Source organism: Oreochromis aureus, linkage group 14, assembly GCF_013358895.1.
Source record: "Oreochromis aureus strain Israel breed Guangdong linkage group 14, ZZ_aureus, whole genome shotgun sequence".
Classification (NCBI taxonomy): Eukaryota; Metazoa; Chordata; class Actinopteri; order Cichliformes; family Cichlidae; genus Oreochromis; species Oreochromis aureus.
This window is the reverse complement of record NC_052955.1, coordinates 9,259,973-9,282,270: the sequence shown is the minus strand read 5'-3', so window position 1 is coordinate 9,282,270 and position 22,298 is coordinate 9,259,973. Positions and strand designations below refer to the sequence as shown.

The window sequence follows — 22,298 nt, the reverse complement described above, 5'->3', positions numbered from 1 at the left end:
TGGCGTGAATTGATTGTCATGTGCAAGAAACCAGTTTTAGATGAATTGAGCTTTGTGACTAGGCGCCTTATCCTGCTGGAATTAATCTTCAAAATATGAGCAAAATGTGCTCATAGATGGATCGCCATGGAAAGCAACAACACTAAAGTAGGCTGTGGTTTTTAAATACTGACAATCCCCCACACCACTACACCACCATCACTAGCCTGAACAGTTGAAAAAAGGCCCAGTGGATCCATGCTTTCATATTGCTTATGCCAAATTCGGACTCTACCTTGTAGTATTGTTGGAGAAATCAAAAGTCATCAAACCACACAATATTCTTAGGGGTTGGTAAAAACGATCGCCTCAATTTCCTGCTCTTAGCCGACAGAAGTGACACCCACTGTGGTTTTCTGCTGCTGTAATCCATCTGCTAACGATGTTTCCTGGAAACCACAAGGAATAGATATACATCACTGAGAAGCAGATACCAAAGATCTGTGATTTCCCTGGAATTACCAACACATGCAGAATTTGCCCTTTAGTAACATCACACATTTCCTTTAAAAAGCAGAGATTTGTATCTGCGCAACACCCTAGCCTGCTACTTTCCTCTTTGTAGTCTCAAGGGTTTTGCAGACATCCTGCAACCCCAGACTCCTATAAGAGTGTATTTTTTGTATTGCAAAGTTTTTGGTTATTTAATAAATGTTCACAAGAATCTACTTTACCAGTCATATTGCTGTTCAAGAGATCTTGTGAATTCTCTTTATATTATGATATCCACTGGGCTCTTAAAGGATTGCTGTTTGAGTTATGTGAACAACAGCCAAGTGATGTAAGAGGTTAATATGAGTCTTTAGCTGGCTAATGCAAACACAGAAGTGGCTAAAAACATTCTTTCAAAACCACCTTTTCTTCCGCAGCCACTGTCGGTGCTTCCTCCTTTTGAAATACAGCTATGTGGGATGACTTTGTATGAGGTACTTTATACTTTTGTGAGGTGCATACTTGTAAATTCCTTTTACTCGGTTCTTTTCAGCCTTTTGGTTTTGCTCCGAAGGTAATTGCTGACTTTAATCAGTTGCAGGCATTGTGAGAGGACAGTCTTGAGATGATGGACTTCATCAAGTGATGTCCTATGAATCATGCACTCACATTTAGTATTTCCTCCTTTTCTTTGTAGTTGTTGCAACTTGCACGTGTTAGTCTTGTGTGATTTTAGCAGATACTGTATGTGTGTGAGAGAACACCGCGTATGATCCGACAAATTTCCCCTGCTTTGGAATATCTCACTTACAGGACTTGTGATCATTGTTATTGTTTTAACTCCAGCTGTTATTACATTGCACCTGCAAGACATCTGCAAAACAGTCTGCTGTTTTGTGCATTTACTAATGCAATTATAACAGAGCAAAGAAAGATTTATTACAGTATATGCAGATGGTGTAGCTTTCCTTTTTGCGTCCTGTTGCTCTCAAGTAATAAAGAGTGTGGCTGGGGCAGCAGGTGTACAGTTTTTGCTGCAAGCAGTCTGTATAGCATGATTTCCAACACTAATGATCAAATATAACCAGGATACATTTAGACAAAAACAATTTCCGGTTAACTTGCTTGCCATAATAACGTCTTGTATGATCAGCTCATGTCCCATATTTTTATTATGATGCATTTTTGGTGGAGATTAGCTGACAGAGAGAGCTGATACATGGATGCAAGCTGGCCTTCTTTATATTACAGCCCTTTATATCCTAAAAGCACACTGTAATGCACTTATATATGTTTTTTGGTACATTTTATTTAAGACAAACTGAGACAGAGGAAGGGTGGAATGGTGGTTTGCACTGTAGTGTCACAGCAAGAAGGTTCTGAGTTCGAATCTACTTTGCTGGCTATGGTCTGTTTGAATGGAGTTTGTCTGTATGGGTTCCTTCTGCTTAATCTGGCTTTCTCCCACAGTCCAAAGACATGCTTGTTAGGTTAACTGGTGATTCTAAATTGGCTGTAGATGTGCATGGTTATCTGTCTCCCTGCGTCAGTCCTGCAACGGACTAGGAACAGCATACACTGCCTATTACCCTTTGGCAGCTGGTATAGGCTCCAGACCAACCATGACTCTGAAATTGGATAAGTGGAAGAAAATAGATGGGTGGAAGATAAGATTATTGTCTCCCATAGGAGAAAATCATCCTGGATCAGGCAACTGCTGCATTGAAAATCAGATAACAAAAATCAAGACAAAAACCTAAAATGGGTGCACTTTTAGTAAATACAGATCACATAACAAGTAAAAACTTAATAAATAATTAAAAAACAAATATTTCAAAACCTCTTTACACTGTCATTCAGTCATGAGCTGTCCATTCATCAATTTAACTGACGGAAGGAGGAATAAATACTCTAATTTATCAGATATATTTACACAAAGGGACTCTATCTCCAACCAGAATTCAACAGCCAAACTGTGGACTATACACAACTTTCTTGGGGAATGAGAAGTTTTGTGTGCTGTTCCTATGACCTATCCTTATGTTTTAACCAAGCTAGAAATTTAAACTTTATACTTAGCTGTTCTACAACAGATGTAGCATCACTGCATAAAGTTTTCTCAGTGGAATATGAAAACCCAGATGGCCTCTGGTATACACACACCTTAGTATGAACAAGTATTGGCTCCTTTCTTTGATTTCTTAGATGCATATTTGTCATATGTTTGTTTTAGATTATCAAACAAATCTGAATATTAGACAACGATCAAATGCAGTTTTTAAATGATCATTTCATTTATTAAGGGAACAAAGCTATCCAAACCTACCTCACTCTATGTGAAAAAGTAATTGCCCTCTAAACTTAATAACTGTTTGTGCCAATATTTGCAGCAAGAGCTGCAACAAGCATTAGCAAATATGTAGCAGTGAGTCTTTTTACATCAGTGCAGAGGAATTTGTGGGACTGGTGATTATTGTTATTATTGTCATTGATCTGCTCTGTTCTGAAGTGTTTTAAATCAAGTAATTTTGTGGTAGAGAGCAGAATTCATGGTTTCATCAAAGACAGCAAGGCATTCAGATTGTAAAGCAGCATACACTACCACCACCATGTATGATTGTGGGTGTGGTGTTCTTTTCATGAAATGCTGTGTTAGTTTTAGATGTAATAGGACTCAAACCTTCCAAACTCAGTCCACACATTATTTTTCCAGAGGTTTTGGCAACCGTTGAGATGTTTTTTGCCAAATGTGAGATCAGCCTTTGTGTTCTTTTTGGTCAGCAGTAGTTTTCGCCCTGGAACTCTCCCATGAATGTCATTTTTCTCCAGGTTTTTTTCTTACTGTTGAATCATGAACACTGACTTTAACAGAGGCAAGTGAGGTCTACATTTCTTTAGATGTTGCTCTGGGTTCTTGTGACTTCCTACTCATATTTCCTACTCCTACTTCATGGATGGGTTGTCAGTGTGCTTTTGGAGTAATTCTGGTAGGCCAGCCACTCCTGGGAAGGTTCACCACCGTTCCAAGTCTTGTAGATAATGGGTCTTACCATGTTTTTCTGGAGTCCCAAAGTCTTAGAAATGGCTTTGTCCCATTTGTTAGACTGAAAAATGTCCCTTACTTTGTTTCTCAGCTGTGTCTTTCGATTGTGGCATAATGTGCTGCTTTTTGAGCTCTTTTATCCTGCTTCACTTCAGAGGGGTTCTATTTAAGTGATTTCTTGATTCAACAAGTCTGGCAGTAATCAGTCCTGGGTGTGGCTTGTGAGATTGAATTCAGCTTTCCAAGTTGTTAATCAAGTCATCATTTAACAAAAGCAGCAATCACCTTTTTACAAAGGGCTAGACAGGTTTGGATAGCTTTTTTCCCCCTTAATAAATGACATCAGTATTTAAAAACAGCATTTTGTATTTACTTGGTTGGCTTAATTTAATATCCAAATTTCTTTGATGAACAAATTGCAAAAAAACAACTAAGAAATCAGACAGTAAGAAATACATTTTCATGGCACCATATTTGCCAAATAAGTACATTGTCACCGTGTTCCCCTATATCTGAGTTACCTGTGAGTAAACTAACATTAGCAGTGGCATCAGAAAACTTTGCAGTATGGTATAATATGTCAACATGGTAAAGCTGGGAGCTTTTTAAAAAGCTTGATAAAGTCACAGACCTGGACACCTGGTTTTGAAGGCAAGCTCATAATCAGAGACGTTTAATGATGATCCCAGCACCAGATTCAAAGAAAAAACTATCAACATCATAAAAATTTAAAGCTTGGTATTGGAAACTATTATCACAGTTGTTTTATTACTAACGCTAAACAAAACGGAAGCCCATGAATGTTCATCTTGGCAGTGTTTGCAAGCACATCAGTGAAATGGGCCCACATTTTTTAGATTTATTTTAGGACATTTTGCTTTTATTTGAGAGTTAAACATGGAAGAGTAGACAGGAAAAGGGGGAGAGAGAACAGAGGAGAGAGAGATATGCAGCAGGTCAGAGACTCAAACCTGGGCCGCACTTAGGCATATAGGCGCCTGCTCAACTGGTGCCCAGATGTACATTCTTTTAAATTTATAAGCCACACCCTTTAATTATTTGGGATTTTACTGGATAGAAATTGTGATTTAGAGTTAAACAACCCTCACCAAGTCACTTAATGCATTTTCCACTAGAGGGCAGAGGGATGTTGCCTTCTCTTCAGAAATCCTAGTGACCTCTTAAATAATGTTTTTCCTTTCTTTTTTACACCACCAGGCCACCGGGCTACTACAATTGTTTTATTTTTATTCATATGTATGTATATGCAGTGTCCAACAAATGTATTAGACCACTTGTCATTAAAACAAGAAAACACAAATATTTTAGAAATCTGCCAAATTTATTTGAAGAAAATTTATTTGTTCGGGAATGCAAGTAAATAAGTTTCATTTGGTAGTTTAGTTTACAAAATATTACAGTTTTTCTCAAATGCTAAAACACATTTCACAAATGTTCCCACCATGTTCTCCAATAAACACAACACCCTTTTCTAAAGCTACATAAACACAACCACACCTTCCCACTGCAAAACTCAAACTTTCACACCAAAAGAGCAGCTTGAAGCTTTCAAAAATGTAAACACTATACACATCATTACACACTACAGCAAAACAATTGAAAACACAATGCTCAATTTGTGAGAAGGTTCTTTGTTTCATAACTGCCAATGCATATTTTTCAAAACTATACAGTAACGGATCGTCGTAGATCTCTGCAGAGGATTAGGCATTTAGATTTGTGAGTTTCATATGAAGAGTATAAATCTATAGAAAATCCTGCATGTACGTACACTACTGTAACACAACTCAATGCAAAAACAGAATCTATTGCACACAACAGTAGTCTTGAAAACATGATCAGGGCTTGAAGTTTTTTCATTTACTTTATTCACACCACACACACACCACAATCACTGTGCGGCATCATGTCGCTGAGCTGCATCGGGCCACATCACCTCATCCACATCGCAGGCTATATTGTCTCTCGCCAGGCACCGCGGGAAAAACGCCCTGGAATGGCGAATCCATCCTTGGAAGGTCTCCGCTGGGATGTCAACACAGGCCAGCTCCATTGCCCTTAGGAGGTTCTATCTTGTGTATGGTTGTCTGTCATAAACCTTCCATCTCCATGATGAGAAGAACTCCTCTATGGGGTTCAGGAAAGGGGAGTATGGTGGCAGACAGACGTTTAAAAAGCGGTCACTGTTGGTGGTGAACCACTCTCTGATTTGGTTTGTTCTGTGGAAGCGGACATTGTCCCAAATGATCACATAAATGTGATGTGCGGGCCCAGGATGGTGTTGTTGGCGGTCCAGGAGGATGTCTTTTAGCTCCTCTAGGAAGATGAGGAGACGTTGGGTGTTGTAAGACCCAAGGACAGCATGCCGGTGGACAAGCCCCTCCGAACCCATGGCTGCACAAAGAGTAATATTACCCCCCCGTTGGCCAGGGACCTCAGTGATGGCTCTTTGGCCAATGATGTTACGGCCTCTTTGCCTTCGTTTCTGCAGGTTGAAGCCAGCCTTATCCCGGAAGAGGTACTCATGAGGTCTGGCCATCGCGTCCAACTGTAATATCCTCTGTGAAAATGTGAAAGTGCACAGGTGTTTAGAACAACAGTCAATCAGGTAGCACAGTATTGTCCAGAAGTAATGTAGGCCACTGAGCAACACAGTATGTCCACTAACTGTACTGTGAACATGGATGTATACTTACTTGCACATACTCGTAACGTAGGTCTTTGTGTCGCGCAGAGTTGCGCTCAAAGGGAACCCTATAGATCTGTTTCATCCGCGTCTTTTGGCGCCAGAGAACTCGGTCTATTGTGGCCAAGCTGACATCGTCAATGCTCTCAAAGTTGACATTATCGGCAATGACTTTGTCTCTGATCTCCCGGAGTCTGATGAGGTTGTTCCCACGAACCATATCCACAATGAGGGTTTCTTGTGCCGCTGGAAATATGGCAACCCTCCCACCTCTATGTGGCATTCTTTCAACTCTAAAGAAAGAAACATGTGTTGTCAATTGACATGTGTTACAATACAGTCACAACTGATTTGAAACCAATAGACTACTTTCACAGGTTTGTAAAACTGTATTGTGACAAAGAAAGCAATAGAGTACAATACCTGTTGTGTTGTCTGAATGCCCTGATAATGGTGGCCACGGTGAACCTACTCAGGTTTGGATGGACTCTTAGTCCTGCTTCAGCCATTGTCGTGCCATGGACAATGACATGGTCAATGACTGTTGCTTGCATCTCGTCCGTAATGATGGTGCGAGGTTGTCTTGCTCTCCCTCCAGGACCTTCTCCTCTCCCATGTTGGCCTCCTCTTCCTCGTTGATCTGCTCCTCTTCCTCCTCTCATTTGAACTCCTCTTCCTCGTTGGCCTGCTCCTCTTCTTCCAGGGCCACCTCTTCTCCCTCCTCTGCATCGAAATCCTCTTCCCCTGACTCTGCCTTCATCCATTGTGTTTGTTTGGAATCTTCAGCAAACTGTGCACTCTGAACTTGCTTTTATACATGTGGTCACAGCATTAGCAACAAGTGTCTTCAATTTTGAGTCGTTGTGTGTAATGAATGACGCCAGGTGTGTTCATTGTGTTCAAATATTGCTGACTGTGGCAAGCATGTTGCATCACATGAGCTTTCATTTGAGAATATGAGCAGAGTTCTTTTGCAACTTGTGTTTTAGCAAGGCAAAATGTGGTTAGATTTATGACAACGGAGGATTGTGTTCTGTGAATTGTGTCTTCATGTGACATGTGTTTATGGCTAGATGTAGTAAATGTGTTTAGACAACTGGTCATTTGGTTTAGAGGTTTGGCGTTTGTGTTTTAGCATTTGAGAAAAACTGTAATGTGCTTTACTGTCTTGTATTTGTTTTTGTAAAACAGTGAATTTGAAAGTTCATTGAAATTCATTGAAAATATCATTAGCAAGCTCTTTAATCGTTTTGATTAAAGAGCTTGTGGATACTGATGGATTAAGCATTACAGAAACATAAAAAAATGATTTTGGCAATTATTAACATTGTAATTTAGGGTAAATCTGACCTAAGCCTTTCACTGAGTTGTGGTCAAATTGTTAAGCACTGAATTTACTTACAAGATCATTATAAGATGGTTTCCAACCAGTGAATTACAGAAAGGCTTTTCAGGAGTATACAAACTTCCTTAAGAGGAGAACGTTCAATGAGAGTTAGAAAATCTAGGTCAAATGTTTGTTAATGATGTTTGTTGTTCCTGCGACCCAGTTCGGCTTGTTGATTACTATTTTCACTTTTCTCAAGTATGCAATGACTCTTATTTTCTGTGCCAGCACTTGGGATTTATGTGTTTAATCTGCACATAATTAATAACAAGAACTGCCATGCACTTACAGAAAAAGGTCTCAGTAGTAAACTTTTGATCAGGTTGCTGGTGCACCAGCCATCAGCAGATATTTCTAAAATTATGAGATTGTATTAAGTATGTGAAGAATATTGATACAAACATTGCTGTATCACTGTGAAATTGTGCTTTCATCATTCAAGACAAATGTATTAACAATATATCAATAGATTTTTTGTATCTGTTTTAAGGGTTACAGTTGTTGATTTTGTTGTTGGTTGCTTTAATGAGAAAGCTACTGTATGGCCAGGTTTTGACCCTGCTTCTATTTAGTCATTACTTGATAAATTGACTGAACTTTGACTGGTACAGAAGACCAGGCATATATAAGCACTCCTTCTACCTCACATTAGTCAGTCACTATTTAGTGGACGTTTCCTCTGTCTGTTAAAAAGTTATGACTGAATTAAATAATAACAATAAGAGCAAAAATAAACGATTAAATAAAAGAAAAACTGAAAAAAAACAACAAAGTATACATAGTTATAGGTACACAGTTTCCAATTATTGTGCGTTATATATGCTCACTTTTAACAGGACCTCGGGGCATTTGCTCTGCCTGTGGGTGTAGAACTCATTTGGCATTGCAGTCCAGCTTCTGTCAATTAGATGTGGTATGTATCGGCCAGGTTTTGACCCTGCTTCTAAAATTGAACACTGATGCAATAGTAAAGCTAGCAATAGAAGTTCAAAGTCATTTGATGAGATCTTGAACTAATTAGGCCTGGCAGTCTTTCAGTAGTGAGAAAACACAACTACGGAAAGTAGCGTGACTGACAAGCTGGACCAAAATGAACACGTCTGAAAATTTCATTGTAGCACGGTTCCCATGTAATTATTGCAAGATCCATGCATGAACGTTTTCACCGTATGCATGTGAATGAAACTGTGCTGTAAAATGTTGTAAGTTGTAATTGCCTTGTTCAGCTTTATTTTAATTAATCAAGACTTAAAATTAAATTTTTGTATCAGTTCTGCACTAGAATAAGACTTTTTTGTGTGTGTTTCTTAACACTGTATCATGCTGTCACACAATGATCTATTTCTGATGCAATACTGTACACTCTACTGTATAATGTGATGTTGCCATCTTCTGGTAGTGGCAGTGAAGTAAATAGACGTGTATTCATGCATATAGATATTCAATTTTGTTATAATTTATATCTTGTAAGCTAATTTTACATGTTCAAATAATTCGGGGAAAATTAAGAAACAGTGCTGCTTTCTCTCATTCTACATATGTGGTATTGTCTCCTAGCACTCTGCTGGGACTTGTTATCTCTGTTTGCTACCTGTGGAGAAGTGATGATGCGTGTAGGTTATAGGTTCTGTTTATTTCTGTCTACAGGAGTATTAACAAGCTCAATGAGATCAGCGGTGCCCCATAACCTGAAAAAAATGAAGAATTTGTCCGTTTGTGTGCTGGTGCCTATAAGACCTGTCAGCAGCGGACATACAGGTACGCATGAGTGTGTGTTTGTGTGCTGTGTCGGAAGTCAGGGGGTTAAAAATCACCCTTGAGTCTTCACATCTATCAGAAAGCATGAAAAGCACCTTGTTACAGCAGTTAACTTTAACAGATGACAGCTGGCTTTGGCAACTAGGGGCTAATGGAAAGATTAAGTCAATTACAGCTTGGCAGGGGGACTTAGAAATATTTGAGACATTCCCCAGCATATTGGAACAATAGGCACCTACATATGTGCTGTCACTCTAAGGCAATAAATGTCATTATGTCTGAGTAAATAAAACAAAAAATGTGCTTAGTTCGGTATCTAAAATAGATTAATCTGGATCATAACACAACAATCACAACATTGAAATGCAGACAGAGTTAAATTGTTATTATCTCCACATGTGCTGTGTATGCAGCTTTTTCACAAACATCCAGTGATTGCACTCTGTTTCGTCCTGATGGTATCGCTGATTTAGTCCCCAACTTTAGATCAAACACAGACGAGAGAGAAAACACATTCAACTCATCGTAAAGTGGAAACTGAAAAGTTTAACAACCTGAAAAGACTGCCTAAAATGAAGTACTTCAAAAAAGATCTGGCACTTTTAAAAAAAAATCAGTGCAGAAGATCATGAACTAAAATTTGTAATTTCCCACACCGATTACTCTGCTCAACTTTTTCCACTCATGACAAAATGATGTGCAGAAGTCACGCAGTGACTCTCACCAGTTGAAATCTCGTTTTTCTTTCTTCTTGTGCAGCATAAACGAGTTCAGCCCACAGGGTGGGCATAAATGTTAAGTGCCTCTTAGCTTGAAAACTCATCAAGAGTAGGAAGGCCTGTGGGGTATCCGGCAGCAATCCGATTAACTGATGTAACCTTTGACCTGTAGGCGACCACATCTCTACAGGAAGCCCATAATTTTGAGTTTTAATAACACATAAAAGACTGCACACAGTTTTCAGTTACAGATGAATTGGTAAATGTGCTTGTGTCCTTAACTGGCACTATATTGAGCCAAGCCATAATGAAGGCAGTTTTGACAGTAACCTGGTGCCCCTCAATTGCTTTAGCATTGTTGCGCTGTGGAGGATTTGAAACACAGCGTTACACATCACACTTGATTAAAATCTCATTATAAAATGGTTACTTACAAGAGGGCAACTACATCAAACAATTAGCAGCACATACAGGAAATGGTTTTATTGTAGATTGGAGACTTGTGAACTCAGATCAGACATTTTCCCTGCACCTACTATGAAAAAAATTAGTATTAAAGTCATGAAATGGCCTCCTTTAACAATCGTATATCACAGGTAATAGTGGGCAAAATCCAGTTATTATTAATCCAAGCTCCATTTCTTTCACTCTGCTAGTTCACGTTCCAGACTACATGTTTTCCACTAAGGCAGACGCCATCAGACTTTTCCACAAGCCAAGGATTCCCCACACCACACTACATATATGTTATCATTTGCACTATTCCTACCATGACCACTGACAATACTGTATGAGTTTTTTTGTGACTCATCTGATTGTTTTATTCACGCCTTTTCCCATTTCTTATTTTTCTCATCCCAGCCACTATCCCTTATTCTTTATACCAGGTTCTTTGCATGATTTTTTGCATATTTTTTTGACATATTAACGGTTAATGAACCAACTGCATTGCTGAACTGGATTTCTTTCCTGCCCCATAGACAAACCTGGTTATGATGATTAATAAAAAGTTCAATTTTTCTTTCTTGATTTGCTTCCATCTGCAAACTTCTTGAAGTTAAATTTGAACTTTTATGCAATTTTTTTCTAAAGTCACCTTAAATACCATGTTTCATTAAAAATCAATATCCATGAATAGCTATCATTTATAAATAGGCGAAATATAAACACTGCTATTGACTAAAAGAGAATTTAAAGTCTGTTTTTTCGTTACACAATTTTTAAAGGATGATCACATTCATAATTCTTTAATTTTCTGAATTCTTTAATTGCTCAACAAACTTCATTCTGCAAAGCAAGTGACTTTATGGTTTGAAATCGGACGTTCTTCTACAAATACATCAGTCACACTGGCACCACCCATGTATCTGGATTTTCTCCACCCTGCTAAGGCTAAAGTGCTATAGTCTGCAGTTTTCCTGATTTAAGTGGAAGTCAACATAATGTGGCCAACCTATATTTTATACACACAAAGGTAGCTCCACATGCACATAAAATTATGTCCCAGTTCATAGAATTGGTTCTATCTGTTGATTATCCCTGGATTTTTGCAAAGTACTTTGCATTGTAGCTATTTATTTAAAAGAATACCATAAATATACTTGACTTGTTTTGCAAGCAATATGTGTGCTCAGGCCATATTTTATAGTCTTAATTCATGGGTTCACAGACACCTGGGGAATTTGGGAGTGCAAATAAAGAATATGATTACACTTCACTAGATCAGCTGCCTTTTTGTTCTTTAGTATCCCAAGAGTAATATAAACGAGAGAAGATGGATTTGGCTGCTGGTAGGCTGTGCATCGTGCTTTTGTGGGTTACACTATTTACTTTTATAGGGAAGGGCTTCAGAGAAGCTGGCATCATTTCAGCTTAGAGGTTCGACTCAATGTTACAGAGAAATGATGAGCTAAAATAGCCCTAATGAGATCACTGGGTCCAGGGTTGCATTGTCTCTAGGGAATGACCACCAGCAAAAATAGCCCTGATAAGTCAAGGCAATTGTTGGAACAGAGTCACTTATGAACTCTGAAGCAAACATGGTAGTGCCAAAGGAGACATTTATCAAGAGCACAAGGGAGAAAGGGAAGCGGCTCAATTAATTCCGATTTAATTAATGCATTCTGTGGTCTATTAATTACAATATTGCTTTTTTTAAGAGTTGCATTCCACCCACGTTTGAAGGGTATAAATCTCAAATGATGTTAATGCCAGACATAATGGTTAATGTTAATAATGACAGTATACACACATAACAAAACAATGTGAAGAGTCTGTTTGGCTCCGGATTTGAGCTCAGGCTGAAGGCACAGATGGTCCATCCTGCAGCGCCTCATTATCCAAGTATCAGGTTGACTTGATGTCACTTCTCAGAGCTCAAGGCGCCTTACATGATGTATATCTCTGTGAAAATGGTTAAAATAACAGTGTTGTTACTGACAGGAGGGAATACAAGTCTTCCAGTATTTAGCCTGTTGGGAGGCCATCCAGCTGAGAGGAAACTGGAAGCTAGGTTTTCAGTAAACAACAAGCAAAAACATGGCATTTTTGGATAAAGGATCCATCTAGTGTAAATATATGTATCTTTTTGTTCTATGCAGATGCTGTCTTTGGACTGCCGGTAGAAGTGTAGTTAGCTGTCACCAAAGTTGTCTCGAGACAAAGTAAACCAAGGTTGGAGTGTTAACAGCCACAAACAAAGAGTAGTCGAACTCCCGAACAGAGAGCCTGGAAACTTGTTGTCAGCCGTCAGCAGTGTGAAAACTTGAGCAACCTGAAATCAGCTCCTACTTCGATAAACACAAGCGGTATGTGAAATTGAGCCGAAGTGCAATTTTTAAACCTCAGTCCCACCTGGGCCATGTGTTACTGCCCAGCAATAAATCCTCTGCACATCAGGAGCATGATTACAGTCTTCAGTTGCTGCATGGACTGACAGTTCTATCTACTAAGAATGATTGGTCATTTACAATAAATTTGATATAAATGTGATATGACAGAATATCATCAAACTTCCCCTAGCCCCAAAATAAGCCTGAAGGTTTGGATATGATCCAATACCTTCTTTGCCACTGCTGCTGTCAGAAAGTCCTATTCATCTTCTTTTTCATTTTCTCTTGTAACTGGGAGCTGTCAAGGACTGGGAGCTTTGCCTTGCAGTTTGCTGGGCTATATTTATAATTGGACCCTGTCAACAGTGTCCAGTGCAACTCAAGTGCAACGTTTGTTATGGCAGCTACTGTGTACTGATTTCAACACATGCCAGCTGCAAGATGGTTTGTGTGTCATTAATGCATAACTATTGGTAGGTGCAGACACAATGCTTGCGTCCACGAGCTTGTGGATGGAATGAAAAATCATCTAAAGGGGATCAAAAGAAAGTGAGCGCAAATGAAGTCAGATTTTTCCAGGCACTGTAAAGCTCTAGAGTTGCTGCCTATTTACAGGGAATTTTAGGTATCTGTATACATACTATATACACAGCTGAGCAGCTATTCCTGCAGCTGGGCTCATGGAATACCACGGCTGTGTTGTAGAAATCTGATTTTTTTTTCAGTCTTGCTGACATTTTAATTGAATGTGAGAACAGTAAAAATGCCACACATGTTCAGGATTTTGCATGTTTTTTTCTCCATACACTCCCCTTTGGACATATGTCTGAATCTACCAGACAAATTTCTTAATCTATCAGATTTGTAATTCTTATCTGACTGTGCAGCTGTGCTCATGGCACCAAAATCAACCCTACTTGGAATAAAATTCAGTCATTCTGTCCTGCCCTGCTGTGTAGTGCAGTATCTTTGTGGGTGTTCTTTTCATCAACACTGGTTCTCCAGGTAAGTGGTACAGAGAGCGGTTCATGACTGGGCTTGTCAGCTTGTCAGAGGAAACTGCTCTGCTGGGGGAAGCACCTGACATCTGGAGGACCTCTGTGATTAGATTGTCCCAGCAAGAAGCAGGACAATGTTCCCACATGATTTGGATAAATAGAACTTTTGATCCCATTAAGAGTGGATTGTGAGTAGGGTTAAAAAAGCTGAGGAGTGCCTTCAAAGCATAATTTAAATCTCTAGTGACGAAAACAGTGACTTCTTAAATAAAACAGAAAACATGAAATCAGAAAATCCTGCAAATTGCAACTTGCACAAGATATCAATATAATAATAGACCAGATTTTTCGAAATTGATTAAAAACAAACAAACATGCACACAACAGTAAGTATTACAAAATGTGAGTTTAGAGGGTAATGAAGACGTGCAGAGCATATTCACTCCAGCGCAAACCAGGAGAGGGAGACAACGCTCTTCTGCACTCACATTGATACAGCTGGACTTCTGATTGCCTTCCCTTATTAATGCGGATATTTTGGAGTAGATAATCTATATTTGAATGTATATCTAATAAAGACTGCTAGTCTGCTTTTGGTGTATTTAAACGAAATAATTTGCTCACATATCTTATTGCAAGTTCTGCTGGAGACTTACGCAAAGTCACGTCTCATACATAAATAGCACCACATTCTTTTACTAAATGAAACTGAGCGTTTAACCGACGCGACATTCTTTTTCCGCCCAGAATGACACAAACCACATCCATTTAAAACCTGTCTAACGCGTTCCGGAGGAGAGATATCGACCAATTGGCTGAGTGGAGGGCGTGACTCTCCTTACTCCAGCAAGGCAGGAGTATGAAGTTTGGGCTATCAGTGCACAGCTACTGTGAGAGAATGGTGCACCTCAGTGTTCACAGGTGCGTGATATTATCCAACTCCGATTTTGTACTCTTGCAACTTTAACCGAGGTACGCGGTTTACAAGGGTGCATGCACAAAGTTGAAGGTGTTTCCTCTGCAGTTCCACTCTACAAATGGCTTGGATTATTCACCCGCATCTGCACGGGACTGTCGCCGCTCTGATTCTGCTCGCAGTGATTCTGACAGGTGATGTGGTTGCACAGGTTTTTGACAGCTATGGATTATCATACGCCTTGAGGGCTGAGCTGTCAGAAGACACGATATTGGTTGCCAATAATGGGATACGCGTGCCTTTCGGGAGATCAGTCTTCATTGATCCCATCAACGATTTGGTTATCCAAGTTCAGCCCGGTGATAGATGCAGCATAACAGTCCTAGACAACGATCCTTTGTCTCAAAGGCCTGGACACCTGTCTCCGAAAAAGTTTCCGTGTGAATTTGGTCCCAATGACGTGAAGTATTCTCACTTTGGATCTCGGAGTCCTCCGAAGGATAGAGTGAGGTTACAACTCAGGTACGACACGCAAACGGATACAATTATAATACCTTTTATGATGGAGGTGGAGGTAATTTTCACACAGCTGGAGGTGCTGACGAAAAACATGCCGCTCACTGTTGAAAAACTGCTCGGCACAAGTAATCCCATCGATAGGAAAATTTTAGAATTCACCTATGATAGAAGTGCGCATCAGTGCAAAATAGCTTCCCTCTCCAGTGGCAATGTGCTGCCCAGGTATGGAAAACTTGTGGATGAAGAGAGCCTCGGAACAATGGTGGACTGTGATGAGTTTATTAAAATGAACACCCGTTATCAGCACACTTTCGCTTTGAAGTCACCTAACAGAGATTACATTCCTATGGTTGTGGAATTACATGATAAAGAAGGCAATTTGCTCAAGCAGGAATTTTTCCAGATTCTGGTCAGAATCAAAGAGGGAGAAGACAACATACCTCCTAAACCCAGCTTTGTTGCCATGATGATGATGGAAGTAGATCAGTTTGTAATGACAGCAATAACCACGGATATGCTGGCTGCAGAGGATGTTGAGTCTAATCCCGATGAATTAATCTTCAATATTACATCTCCCCTGTCCTTTGAGGAGGGCTACATAGTAAGCACTGATGATAGGAATTTGCCAATAACCTCATTTTACCAAGGAGACCTCAAAGAGCTGAAAATCGCCTACAAGCCCCCTGCTGTGGATTCGGACACTGAGAGGATTTTCCAGATTGAGTTTGAGGTTGTGGATGGAGAGGGAGCTGTGTCAGATCCTTTTGCTTTCATGATTGTTGTAAAGCCTATGAACACGCTGGCCCCTGTGGTTACTAGGAATACTGGACAATTGCTGTATGAGGGTCAGTCCAGGCCTCTGTCCAGTTCACAGAATCTGGAAATCAGTGATGAGGATAATTTAGAGAAAGTCAAAATGACTGTTATTGATGGCCTGAGGCATGGTGAATTGACTGTTCTGGGCTCCAGGAGGAAATTTTTCACCCCAGCTGACCTTGATGCTGGTGTAGTAATTTATCAACATGATGGCAGTGACACATACAGTGATAATATTGTTTTCAGAATGACAGATGGCACAAACGAGGTGGAGTTTCTGTTTCCTATCACTGTTGTGCCAACAGATGACGAGCCTCCCATTATAAATGCCAACACTGGTTTGGTTTTATTCAAAAACCAAATGATGCCTATCTCCTCGCTTATGCTCAGTGCAGCAGACATCGATTCAGAGGATTCCACGATTAAATTCACAATCGAGCCGCCTTTTTCCACACTGGGGCAGGTGATGCTGCGTCAGTCTGAGGCCCCAGAAGACCCATCAACCTGGAAGTTTAATACAGAGGACGAAATGTATGAGAAAGTAGTGACTGAATGGCTGCAGCAGGATATTACTGATGGTAAACTGTTTTACAAGCACATTGGACCTCACAGTACCAGCACAATCATGGATCAGTTTGTGTTTAGGGTTCAAGATGACAATGACCCACCAAATCAATCAGGTCAAAGCTCATTTGTCATCAAAATTCTCCCTGTTGACGACCTTCCACCTGAACTGTACCCTGGGGTGACGTTGCAAATGACTGTGCATGAGTATCAGCTTACTTACTTCCGAAAGAAATTCCTCCGTTACACTGACCTCGACTCAGACGATCGTGATCTCAAATATACAATCGTGCAGCCGCCGACAGACACAGATGAGAACAGCCCTGTTGTACTGGGAGCTTTGGTATTGACTGAGAACCCAAACACTGAAGTCACAACTTTCACTCAGGCTCAAATCAATCACCACAAAATAGCTTACAAACCACCTGATCTTGAGCTTGGAATTACCACTCATGTTTTGCAGTTTAGATACACTGTTGAGGATGTTTCTGGGAATACTGTAGAAGGGGTTTTCACTATATTTTTAAAGCCTGTGGACAACAAGCCGCCTCAAATAAAGAACTCTGGATTTACTGTGCTTGAGCGTGGCAGACATATCCTTACGAGTGCTGAGCTGGACACCTCTGACACAGACACGGATAGCAAAAAGATAACCTTCACTTTAACTCAGCCACCCCTGCATGGTCACGTCCAGTTTACATTCACTGATATGACCAAAGGAAATTCTTTCAGTCTAGAGGATATTGCAAATGGCCTAATTTCATACGTTCATAATGGAGATGAATCAACAGTGGATTCCATACAAATAGACGTCAGCGATGGGGTGCACATAGTCCCGATTACTATAAAGATCAATGTGAAACCAATTGATGATGAGGCTCCAACTATAAGTCTTCCTGCTGGCACAATTGGCTCCTACATAGATGTACTGGAAAATGGAGCAACAGAAATCACAAGTAATGTCATTCAAGGAAGAGATGAGGACACAGATGACCTCAGATTAACCTTCATAGTTGAAGACCCGCCGTCACTGGGTGAAATCCTGGTTAAAGGTGTTTCATCGGGCACGTTCACCCAAGCTGATATTATTAATGGCTTTGTGGTCTATGCTCACACAAGTGGGGAGATAGGCTCGAGCACAAAGGAGGACTTTTTCAATCTCACTTTGACAGACATGTCTGATGAGTGGACTGTGGGAGGAAATAAGATCACAGGTGTCAGAGTGCATGTAACCATTCTTCCTCTGGACAGCCAGGCTCCAGAGGTCTTTGTGGGGCCGCAGTTCACTGTTGTTGAGGGAGAGAAGAATGTCATTCAGATTCTCCACATAAGCGCAGATGATGTCGACACCCCCGACGATGACCTTCTGTGTACAATCATCGTACAGCCGACTTCAGGGTATGTGGAAAATATTTCCCCAGCCCCAGGCTCAGAGAAATCCAGGTCTGGAACAGCTATTAGTGCTTTCACCATCAAGGACATCAAACAGAATCACATTTATTATGTTCAAAGCATTCACAAAGGAGTCGAGCCAGTAGAAGACAGGTTTACATTCAGATGCTCTGATGGCATCAATTTCTCTGAAAGGCACTTTTTCCCCATCTCCATAATCCCCTCTAATGATGAAAAGCCAGAGATTTACATGAGAGAGTTTGTGGTTATGGAGGGCATGAACATAGGTATTGACACGCCCATTCTGAATGGTGCTGATGCAGATCTCCCCTCTGATCAGCTGACATTCATCATCACCAAACCCCCCAAGCATGGATTTATTCTCAATCAGCTCACTACTGGCACCATCCCTGTGTCTAACTTTACCTTGGATCAGATCAGGGAGGCCTCCAGCTACGTGTATGAGCATGATGACTCAGAGACAACAGAGGACAGCTTTGATATTGTTCTTACAGATGGAAAGTTCAGTGTGGAAAAAACAGTCATTGTTATGATTATCCCTGTGGACGACGAAACCCCAAGGATGGCAATCAATGATGGCCTTGAAATAGAGATAGGTGATGTGAAAGTCATTAACAGCGATGTTTTAAAAGCTACTGATCTGGACTCTGAGGATAGCACGCTAACATACATAATTCGATACGGACCTGGTCAAGGGTATTTGCAAAGAACGACGCCTTCGGGGACGTTGCAAAATATCACAGTTGGAATGAATTTTACACAAAGCGAGGTGGATCAGGGTCTGATTGTGTACATCCACAATGGACAAGAGGGAATTCGAGACCTCATCAAGTTTGATGTGACTGATGGCATCAACCCTTTGATTGACAGATACTTCTATGTTACAATCGGCGGCATAGACATGGTTTTCCCTGATGTGGTCAGTAAAGGTGTATCTCTTAAAGAGGGTGGCAGGGTTACTTTGACAACAGACCTCCTCAGTACCAGTGACCTCAACAGCCCAGATGAACACTTAGTTTTCACAATCACCCGAGCACCAATGAGAGGACACCTGGAGTCCACAGACGCACCTGGAATGCCCATCTCATCCTTTACACAGCTCCAGCTGGCTGGCAACAAAATCTACTACATTCACACATCAGATGATGAAGTGAAAATGGATAGCTTTGAATTTGAAGTGACTGATGGCTATAATCCTGTGTTCCGCACTTTCCGCATCTCCATCGCTGATGTGGATAATAAAAAGCCTGTACTGACGGTACACAGTCTGGCAGTGACTGAGGGAGAAAACAAACTCATCACACCTTTCGAGCTAACAGTTGAAGACAGGGACAGCGTTGACCGCCTCTTGAAATTCACAGTCACTCAGATTCCAGTTCATGGTCGCCTGCTCTTTAACAACACCCGGCCTGTCACCTCATTCACAAAGCAGGACTTGAATGAGAACTTGATCAGCTACAGGCACGATGGCACAGAGAGTACAGAGGACAGTTTCTCCTTCACTGTCACCGATGGCACTCACACAGACTTCTATGTCTTCCCCGATACTGTATTTGAGACCCGAAAGCCTCAAATGATGAAGATTACCATCCTCTCCGTGGATAATGGTGTGCCGCAGGTTCTGGTTAATAAAGGTGCCCCAACACTGTGGGTTCTGGAGACAGGCCACTTAGGCTTTGTGATCACTAGTAAGACCCTGAAAGCAGAGGACAGAGACAGCATTCAGGATTCTGTGACCTTTAGGATTACTGTAGCCCCAGAACATGGCTACCTTATCAACCATGCCAGAGGAAATGCAACTATCAACAGCTTCACACAAGGTAAGAGGGCTGCTTTTTAAAGCTTTTCAGTCCTGTGACATTCTGATGGATTTGCAATCTGCTGCAGTAAAACTCACATAGAAGACTTTTTTAAATATTCGGAGCAGTTTGATGTGAATTTAATCTTACTTTGCTTTTACTTAGACTTTTAAATGGCCTTACCCCAATGGTCTTAAAAATCATAAACTTTTTGTTTTCACTCTAGAGAGCGCCTATTTACAGAAAGAAGTATGCTAGTACCTCAGGCTGACCAGTTCTCTCTGGAGGAGAGCATTTTTCAAACAGTGCCTAAAACATTTCACTTTGGAGGCAACTTATGGTGGTTTGTGCTTTACCAGAGGAATATAACAGTAGACAAGAGATTTACAGACGTGATGATAAATAATGTGAACATGCAAACATGTCAGAGGGAGGGAGATGTGGTATTCTAGCTCACAGCAAATCACTGGCTTTGTAAATAACATGGTGTGCTACAGAAGTTACATTTCAAACAGACCAGAGGGGTGTCTTGGTAATGGTAAATATCAGGGTAGCAGCCACAGTCAATATCCACGTATTCCCTGCTTTTATTTACTAAGCCACTGTGAGATGCTTTCCCCTAGAGGCCTGTTCAATATTTCAAGAGTTCTCACAAGAGTAAACAGACAGTAAATAAAGACACTATCTCCTGGGCATTTGAAAGTTTAGGCTACACATTTGTATGCATCGGTCCCTTTGAAGGGAGATATTCTGATATAAAATATTGAACGCAGCAAGTGTGGAAACTTTGCAGTTTTTAGTGCTATAAGGAAGCCTGTCTAGCACCACGCTATCAAGATGGCAAGCAGACAGACTGCTGTGATGGCATCCCACGAGTCAAGCTGGTCTTAATGTCCGGCATCATTCAAGAGTCTTATTTGTTTACAGCCCTTTCAGGCAGTTCTTTTTGCTCGGATTCCCCTGGCGCTGTCAGCGTGCACATTTAAGCACACAGGCACAAAGACACTGACAAGTAGATAGGAACAAACTGAACATATTTTGTTAGTTGTTTTTGCCAAATAGCTGATGCAAAATTTTGTGAGCAGGATTTTGCTTTTACTTATGTAAATGTGCTCTTTTTCAGCTGAAATTGACGACATGAGCATATGCTATATTCTGAGGGATGGGGACAACGCGACAAACGACATCTTTCATTTCTCCATTGAGGACAGCGGTAAGTTCCTCAATTTAAACATCCACTCTTGGAGTTATACTGAGTGATAGCCGTTAAATTTGAAATGAGTCTGTGACACGCTCACTTTTGAGAATGATACAGTGAATTTGTCACGCTGTTGCTGTTTAATAAATTCAGATTTCTCTAAGAAGGGAAAGGCTTGAATCCACTCAACAATGTGCCTAATTAGGCAGAATTACAAATCAAAAGGCATCTGCAAAGATTGCAGAGATTTCCATTATTTCAGCTTAAATAAGTGAGATAACAGGCATGCAGCGAAATAGAAGGAAAGATATACTGTTTCTAGATAGCTTTTGTTTATGCTCTGGTGAATTTCATTCCACCAGCATTTCGGGGAAAAAAGGAATGTTAGATCTTTTACGCCTATTAAAATTTTATTCAAATATTCATTAGTATATTCATTAGTTTGTCCTACTGCAAATGATGCCATAGGTAGGTCAGTCTTTTTGCACCTAACCGTAGTCGCTCATTATTTTTTAGAAAGTAATGATTGATTTAGCCAGTTACTAATTAGTAGAGCTGTAGATATGTAATCAGGCGCAGGCTCTGTGAATGGTTTGAGGCAATCATGCCGGTGTTGCCGATTAGCAGAAGCAGTGTGCCTGACAGTGTGTCCTTTCTGCTATCCTTCAGCTGTGATGAGTGAGCACAAAGGACGGCTCTAATAGGGGCCCTCTTTTCCCACAAGCACCTCAGTGAGCTCCCATTCTCATTTCTCATTTTCCGTGCCTTCGGTTTGATATTTGACAGGTTAAAATCAATCTCAACAGGTGGATGGGGTGCTAATAAGAGATGACTCAAATGCAGGAGCTGGTACTGAATATCAGCAGTTGAGCCCATGCAGATTTTTTTGTTGCTGAGTGAGGGCTCAGTCCCTTATTATTGTCTCACTTGGGCTTTCTTTTTTTGTTTTGTTTTAATGGATCTCTGTGGGCCTCTCTCCCTCTTTGTCACTTTCTTTCTCTGTGTACCTTGCTTGATGCTTGATGACACACATATCCCCACACTGGTAGTTTATCTTCCAGACTGGCAATTAGATTCACTCCTTTCAGCGCTCACTGCGAGACTTCAAAACAGCTTTTGTCTTATTCCGTCCTCAATCATAGTTATGTCCTCAAACAAA

At 40.6% G+C, this 22,298-nt stretch overlaps 2 protein-coding genes across 2 annotated transcripts in view; one reads left to right on the top strand and one right to left on the bottom strand.

Annotated features, from left to right (window-relative positions):
* Window positions 1-5,603: 5,603 nt before the first annotated feature.
* On the bottom strand, window positions 5,604-6,674 carry LOC120432807. The gene is made up of 2 exons (XM_039598014.1): window positions 6,232-6,674; window positions 5,604-6,095 (listed from the first exon to the last, which is right to left on the bottom strand). The coding sequence occupies exons 1-2, from the start codon at window positions 6,502-6,504 to the stop codon at window positions 5,604-5,606; spliced, it is 765 nt and encodes a 254-aa protein (XP_039453948.1). The 5' UTR covers window positions 6,505-6,674.
* Window positions 6,675-14,770: 8,096 nt separating this feature from the next.
* The window catches only part of frem2b (FRAS1 related extracellular matrix 2b), a 49,745-nt gene continuing 42,217 nt past the window's right edge, over window positions 14,771-22,298 (top strand). The window contains exons 1-2 of the mRNA XM_039598011.1: window positions 14,771-19,962; window positions 21,065-21,154. Coding sequence (XP_039453945.1) covers window positions 14,952-19,962; window positions 21,065-21,154 — 5,101 coding nt within the window. The 5' untranslated portion in view covers window positions 14,771-14,951. The remainder of the gene's footprint in view (window positions 19,963-21,064; window positions 21,155-22,298) is intronic.

Excerpts from the sequence above, each read along its gene's own strand:
- LOC120432807 (XM_039598014.1), bottom strand. The coding sequence starts at position 6,504 with ATGCCACATAGAGGTGGGAGGGTTGCCATATTTCCAGCGGCACAAGAA. Across the intron at positions 6,096-6,231 it reads TACGTTACGAGTATGTGCAA|AGGATATTACAGTTGGACGC; the intron begins GTAAGTATACAT and ends ACATTTTCACAG.